This window comes from Trypanosoma conorhini (assembly GCF_003719485.1).
Source record: "Trypanosoma conorhini strain 025E chromosome Unknown Tco_14.4_contig_00887, whole genome shotgun sequence".
In the NCBI taxonomy this organism is placed as follows: Eukaryota; Euglenozoa; class Kinetoplastea; order Trypanosomatida; family Trypanosomatidae; genus Trypanosoma; species Trypanosoma conorhini.
In genome coordinates, this window is record NW_021704979.1 from 1 (window position 1) to 5,825 (window position 5,825).

General features: G+C 63.4%; 5 protein-coding genes across 5 annotated transcripts, besides 4 other annotated features; 1 reads left to right on the top strand and 4 right to left on the bottom strand.

Annotated features, from left to right (window-relative positions):
- Tco025E_08822 (uncharacterized protein) lies at positions 1-811 on the bottom strand (the record flags this gene model as incomplete). The annotated part of the gene is made up of 1 exon (XM_029375661.1): positions 1-811. A coding segment is annotated over one exon (811 nt), but the record flags the coding sequence as incomplete, so codon positions are not given.
- Positions 812-1,891: 1,080 nt separating this feature from the next.
- Positions 1,892-1,913: a microsatellite.
- A 499-nt stretch (positions 1,914-2,412) lies between these two features.
- Positions 2,413-2,461: a sequence feature (A-rich).
- A 127-nt stretch (positions 2,462-2,588) lies between these two features.
- Positions 2,589-3,335, bottom strand: Tco025E_08823 (uncharacterized protein; the record flags this gene model as incomplete). Its single annotated transcript, XM_029375662.1, has 1 exon — positions 2,589-3,335. One exon carries the CDS (start codon positions 3,333-3,335, stop codon positions 2,589-2,591), a length of 747 nt encoding a protein of 248 aa, XP_029224223.1.
- Positions 3,336-3,366: 31 nt separating this feature from the next.
- Tco025E_08824 (uncharacterized protein) lies at positions 3,367-3,723 on the top strand (the record flags this gene model as incomplete). The annotated part of the gene is made up of 1 exon (XM_029375663.1): positions 3,367-3,723. The coding sequence occupies one exon, from the start codon at positions 3,367-3,369 to the stop codon at positions 3,721-3,723; it is 357 nt and encodes a 118-aa protein (XP_029224224.1).
- Positions 3,724-3,786: 63 nt separating this feature from the next.
- Positions 3,787-3,837: a sequence feature (GA-rich).
- Positions 3,838-3,876: 39 nt separating this feature from the next.
- Tco025E_08825 (uncharacterized protein) lies at positions 3,877-4,515 on the bottom strand (the record flags this gene model as incomplete). Its single annotated transcript, XM_029375664.1, has 1 exon — positions 3,877-4,515. One exon carries the CDS (start codon positions 4,513-4,515, stop codon positions 3,877-3,879), a length of 639 nt encoding a protein of 212 aa, XP_029224225.1.
- Positions 4,516-4,709: 194 nt separating this feature from the next.
- Positions 4,710-4,755: a sequence feature (A-rich).
- Positions 4,756-5,429: 674 nt separating this feature from the next.
- Tco025E_08826 (uncharacterized protein) lies at positions 5,430-5,825 on the bottom strand (the record flags this gene model as incomplete). Its single annotated transcript, XM_029375665.1, has 1 exon — positions 5,430-5,825. A coding segment is annotated over one exon (396 nt), but the record flags the coding sequence as incomplete, so codon positions are not given.

The following is a 5,825-nucleotide window of genomic DNA, read 5'->3' on the forward strand; positions in this document are numbered from 1 at the left end:
CGGCAGCAACATTGGAATTTTGAGAGGGAACGATTTCGGTTGTTTCTTGGGCATTTACATCTGATGTATTCCTTAAGTTTTGAGTGTGCTCATCACCTTGTGTTGTCGAGACGTCTGCTCCCTTTAATGGAACTTCTTCAGGCGTGCTCAAATCCGTTTTGTGTTGTTCCTCTTGTACCGTTCTTTGACCGTCGAGCCCTGTCGAAGGCGCTGCATGTGGTGGCCCCTGCAGACTGTTCTCTGTCTGTCCTTCGCCTAGCGATGTCTCAGCGTCGCTTGGCCCGCCCAGCGAAGCCCCAAGCTGAACTTCGGCGGCCTTTACGCCAGTAGAAGCACCCGATGCTGAGTGCCCTTCCGCTTCTCCTGATGGCGACGGTTCATTTTCTCGTGACGGTGACCCGCCCAGTCCTCCGTGCTCCCCTGACGGCCCAGTTGTTTCTTCTCTCGAAACTTCGGCGCCATGCGTATCCGCCTGCGGATTATTTTCCTCCCCTTCCTCCTTTGCTCCGGCGGGTTGTGCGAGCCCGCCGCCGGCAGCGCCTTCGACACCGCCGCCCACTCCGCCGTGGCCAGACACCGCCCCCTCCTCCGCCCCATCGCCCTGCAGACTCGCCCGCAGCCCACGCACAAACTCCGGCTTGCGGCCGCAGTACTTCGCCGCAATTTCCGCCTCACTCATGTCCTTCGCGACCGCCCGCAAGTCCCTCCAGTCGCGCTCCGTGCAGTAGCCCTCCCCCTCCGCCGCCCAGCCCCCGCCGGCGGCGCAGCACAGCGCGCAGAGGGCGCACACCAACAGCGCACGACCGGCCATCGCCACACTCCTCCCACTGCAGCAAACACACAGACACGCACAGCGTCTAGCGAGGGGCAGAAAGAAGGAGAGAAAAAAAGGGACAAACACACACACACACAGATATGAGCAGCCCGCGGAATGGATGCATTCAACCAACACACACAAGCAGAGAAAGAAGGAACGGTCGAGACATTGCCGTCCCGCTAAGGAAGAAAAGCAGCAACGGCAAAAGACGGTTTTGTGTACGTTACACAGCATGTGCCCTCACGATAGACAGGCAGCGGCAAACCGCACACCGCAACGGGACCCAAAGGGCACTTTTTTCCCTCCCGCCACATACACACAAAGTGGACGAAGTGGACGTGCCGGCGACCCCCACCCCGCCCCTCCCGCGGCCCCCTTCGCAGCGCCCACGTCGTTTGCTCCCCGACCCCGCGAACTCCCCCACCCCCCGCGGGACTCTTGCCGGATGCCACGCAGCCCCACGCGGCACTCACCCGCAGCCGCCGCGAAAAAAAAAAACGTCACCGACGGCAGCCGCCCCCTCCCCCACCGAAGCGCCCGCAGGCGCACCGCCGCTGCGCAGCACGTGCACGAGCGCCGTGCCGGCGACCGCCACTTCCCCCGAGTCCTCCGGCAGCCACGCGCCCCGCCAGTGCACCGCCGCACCCGCCGCAGCCGCCGCAGCCGCAGGGCGCACGCATCATGCGGGACGCCGTGCGAAGTGACGCTGCCTCCCGCAGGCGTCGTGCGGCTTTTTTATTTTGTTTTGGCTCAGCGCGACTGTCCGCGCCTCCGTAGCGGCGACGGACGAACCCCTCGCGGCCGCCCTCCCTTCACACACACGCAGAGAAGTGTGGGGGCGAGACGCAAAAGAGAGCCGCGCACACACGCCGCAGCAGGCGGCACGGCGCAGGCAAAGTGCGACGCCCCCGTCCTGCGAGGGGGAAGACACGCGGAGGAGAAGCCGGCCGCACAGCGCACGCCCAACAACGCACGCGGCGAGAGGGACGGGGCGGGTCCGAAGCCCGCCGCACAGCCTGCCGCTCCTCTGCCGCAGCGAAGAACAAAAAGAAAGAACCGTCGCCGGTGCCTCTAGAGGGAAGGAGGAGGAGGAGGAAACGGGGGCGTGTCGGCGGCACAGCCAGCGGCGGCAGTGGGAAAAAACAAGACGCGGAGACACGCAGCGGCACAGCGGCGGACACGGCGCACAAACTCAGCGTGAGCCGCAGTGAGTGGCCCCAACGAAAAAACATTAAAAAGCAAATGAAAAGAAATTGAAACCCCGCAACGCCCCTCCCAAAATTAAATGAAAATAAAACGAACTCACTTCGGCAGGTGGTGTTCCTTCACTTTCACGTGTCCAGCAGCACAAAAGGACCGTGAGGAAGTGTGTGTGTATATTTAATACCTGCATGAATAAAAAACGAAACAAATGCCCCGGTCGCACACACAACCACACGCACACTTGCATCTCACGGTGGCCGCGGCCTCGCGCCTCATTTGGGCGGTCCGTGCGACGCACAGCAATGCGGCCGGCACCGCGCGTGTGTGTGTGTGGGAGCAAACAGAAGAGGGGAAAAGGGTGCGCCGCCCGTGGGAAAGTGCATGGAGTGGAGAAGCAAGAAAAAAAAGCAAAGAAAAAGAAAAAGAAAAGGAGAAGGAAAACATCCCTCAGAGCACAGGAGAAAGAGGAATTGCCCCACAGGGAGGGCAAGGAAAATAAGCACACAAAAAACAGTACGCGTCGTCCCCTCCGGGGTGTGCGGGTGGATGTGTGTGTATCTTTTGCCCCTCAGCATTGCCCAGCAGCACAGGCAAGGGCAACAGTGAGCAGCAGCAGCGGCAGCAGCAAGGCCCGGGCACGCACCCACGCAGCGGCGGCGTCGCTGCTGTCCTTCTTGCCGGAGTGTGTTCTGTGGGGGGCCGCCGTCTCGGGGTTGTCTGCGCTCGCCGCACCCGAGTTGGTGCCAGCGGCGGCAGTTACACTCTGCCCTCCCGCACTGCGTCGGTCTGCGTTCGCGGTGCCGCCGGCAGGGGAGGCCGGGTCTCTGCTGCGTATCACGTCCCTCCCAGCCACATTCGGGCTGCTCGCCGCCCTTTCACCCAACGACCGCCCGTCGACTGAAAGCCGCGGTGTCGGCGTCACGCGGTCCGCAGGGGCCGCGCCAGGGACCCCGCCGCGAGCACCGCCACCGTCGCCGCCCAAGTGGGAAAAGGCAGGGGCGCTGGAACTCTGCTGCGCAACACGACCAGAAGGTGTCGGGGTCTGTGCTCCGCTGGGGGGAGGAGGAACATCAGTTACGGCGTGTGGGCAAACAGCGGCAGCAGCGGCAGCGGAAGGCAGTCCAGAGGCACAAGTCGCCGGCGGGTCATTGGGGCCACCCGCAACTCCAGCAACCGACGGTGGAAGCTGAGACATTTCGCCCCTTTTGGAATTCAACAACATCACTCCTGTCGCCACGAGGAGATGTACTGCCAGCACTCCCCATTTCATGCGAAGGCGTTGTGCCACCAGCTGCAGCTGCAGCAAGAGGCCCATTAGCCGTGGGAGGCCGGCCAGAGACACCCGGATGGCATGGCGCACAATTTCCCTTGGATACACAATCATCGCAGTTATTCGTACAGCAGCGAGTGGCGGAATCACGAAGCTCCGTTTTGTCGGGGCGCTGGGAGTCATTCTGCAACACAGGCGCAGCAGTTGCATGGCCCACGACGGCCCCGTTGGCAACCGGGGCAGCAGGGGAATTCGCGTGGTTCAAAGCATCGGAGAGGGGCCCGCCGCCAAACTGAAAAGCAGCCTTTGCACCGCCGCCTCCGACCGCCGCAGTCGCCCCGCTGACAAACGAGGCGCAGAGCAGCGCGAGGAGCGCCGCGGCGCACACCGCACGGCGCCGCACCGTCAGCGTCGTCGCCATCGGCAGAAGTAGTAGTGGTGCTCGTAGAGTCGTGGCAGACTCGCTGAAGTCAGCGGAGAAAAGACGCAGAAAACAAGAGAAGTAGAGAGAAAAGGAGAGGGAGTGCAGCGGAGACAGTGAAGAGAGCAGGTGGCAAAAAACAAAAAAGGCGGGAGCCGAGCAACTTCACGCAGCCACGCAAGAAAGACGCACAGCAGCGCCGGCATCCACCCACGACGGAGCAGCGAAGAGCAGCCGCCCCCACACGCACATGCACACGGGAAGTGGGCCCGCCACCACCACCCAAATGAGGCGGCTCCCGCAAGGAAAACGAGTCAGCCACAGCGCACTCCCCCTCGTGCTGTGCGGTTTCCTTCCCTTCCCTTCACAGCCCGCGAGGAAACCGCAGCAGCAGCCGCACACGGCACTGCCAGCGCAGGCTGAGAAAACATCATCCACCTGCACGGCACTACAGGCGCATCGCGTGCGCGTCGGTTGCGTGCGTGTGTGCGAAGATAAGTTTAGAGAGAAGCAAAGCAACGACGGCGGCGATGGGTTTGGGAGCGGCAGTGGGGGCAGCGCAACAAACAAACGTGCGGGGCAAAAAACAAACACGTGCCCCGAGCGGCCCGCATGCATCCGCCGCCGAGCACCGCAACTAATCAGCAGGGCCTGGGCACGGGCTGCCGCAGCCGCCACAGTCCCCGCAGTCGGCCCAACCGTCAACCCGCCAGTGCGCCGCGCCGCACGAGTTCGCTCCGCAGCAACGCGCGGCAGGGCAGCAGCGGTTGGGGCCCCGCATTTTACCCCCCGGTGCCGCTGCATGCACCCAAACAAACACGCGGGGGAAATCGGCAAGCCCCTCCCCGCGCGACTGGGGCAACGCAAAACATCCCCACGGCGAGCGCAGCCGCAGAAAAAAGAGGCCCCCGCCCGCCCCCAACACCACGCCGCTGCAGTCGCCAAAAAAGAAGGCGAGCACGCCGGGACGCACGACATGCCCGCAGCAGACGCCACCCAAAGGCACACGCACAGAGAAAAGGAAAAGGAAAGAAAAGAGAGAAGCACATCACCAGCCACGCCCGCACGCAGCGAAGGAGGCAGGAGGAAAGCAGCACGGCAGCCACACCGGGCACGGCGCCGCGGCTCAGCCCGCGGTGAGTCGCACGATCGCCGTGCAGAAGCAAAGCGAGCAGAAAAAAAAAGACTTACGGAAAAGCAAAAACAATTAAAACGGAAGACGATGCAGGCAGACAAATACGGCTGGCCACGCACGCCAACACTGCGCCGCGTGCATTTCCGCCCCCATTAAACAAAAACAAAACAAAAAGGAAAACCCAAAAGATATATGTTCCCTCCACCCCAACACGTCCCCCTCAATGCCCACGCAGCGCTCACTTTTTCATTGGGGGCACCTCAGCGTGCCGTCGCCCCGCCCACCCACCGCCTCCTCTGCGCGGCGCACGAAGAACCTTCCGCTCTGCGCGTCTCTGGGCGGGAGCAGCCGGCAGCCGCGAGTGGCGCCCGCCCCTCCGTGGGGAGAGTGGGCGAAGCAAAGCAATAAAGAAAAGTGTTTAGAAAAGAAGAAAAGAAGAGAATTGTTCCCGGCGTTCAACCCAACGGGAGAACTCGCACATGACCGGGAAGCAAAGACGATCCGCAGCGGATCAGCAATTAACTTGGAGGGGGACGCACACGCGTTCCCTCTGCGCGCCGCGGTCCAGCGACGCCACCGCCGCTCAGCACAGCGCGGAGAGGCCCCACAGCCCCAGCAGAAGCAGCGAGAGCATCACAGACACACGCCCACGCGCAGTGCCGTCGCCGCCGCCAGCCTCCCTCTGCACTGTGCCCGCAGCCTCCCTTGCGAGTGTGGCGGAGGCGTTGTTGAGGCCCGGCACCGGACCACCGCGCGGCACCGACGCATCCCCCGCAGAACTCCCAGCCGCGTCGGTCGTCGCGGGGCCAGTGCCGGCGGCCCCTGACGGCTCCTTCGACACGCCGCCAGCTGCTGCAGCCACGCCGTGCGCAGAGTTCGTCGGGTCACTGGCGGCGGATGCGGCGGTGCGGGGAGGCACCTCCGATTCCGTCACGCTGACCTCCCAACTCTTCCTTCCTCTCCAGCGCCACAACCTCGC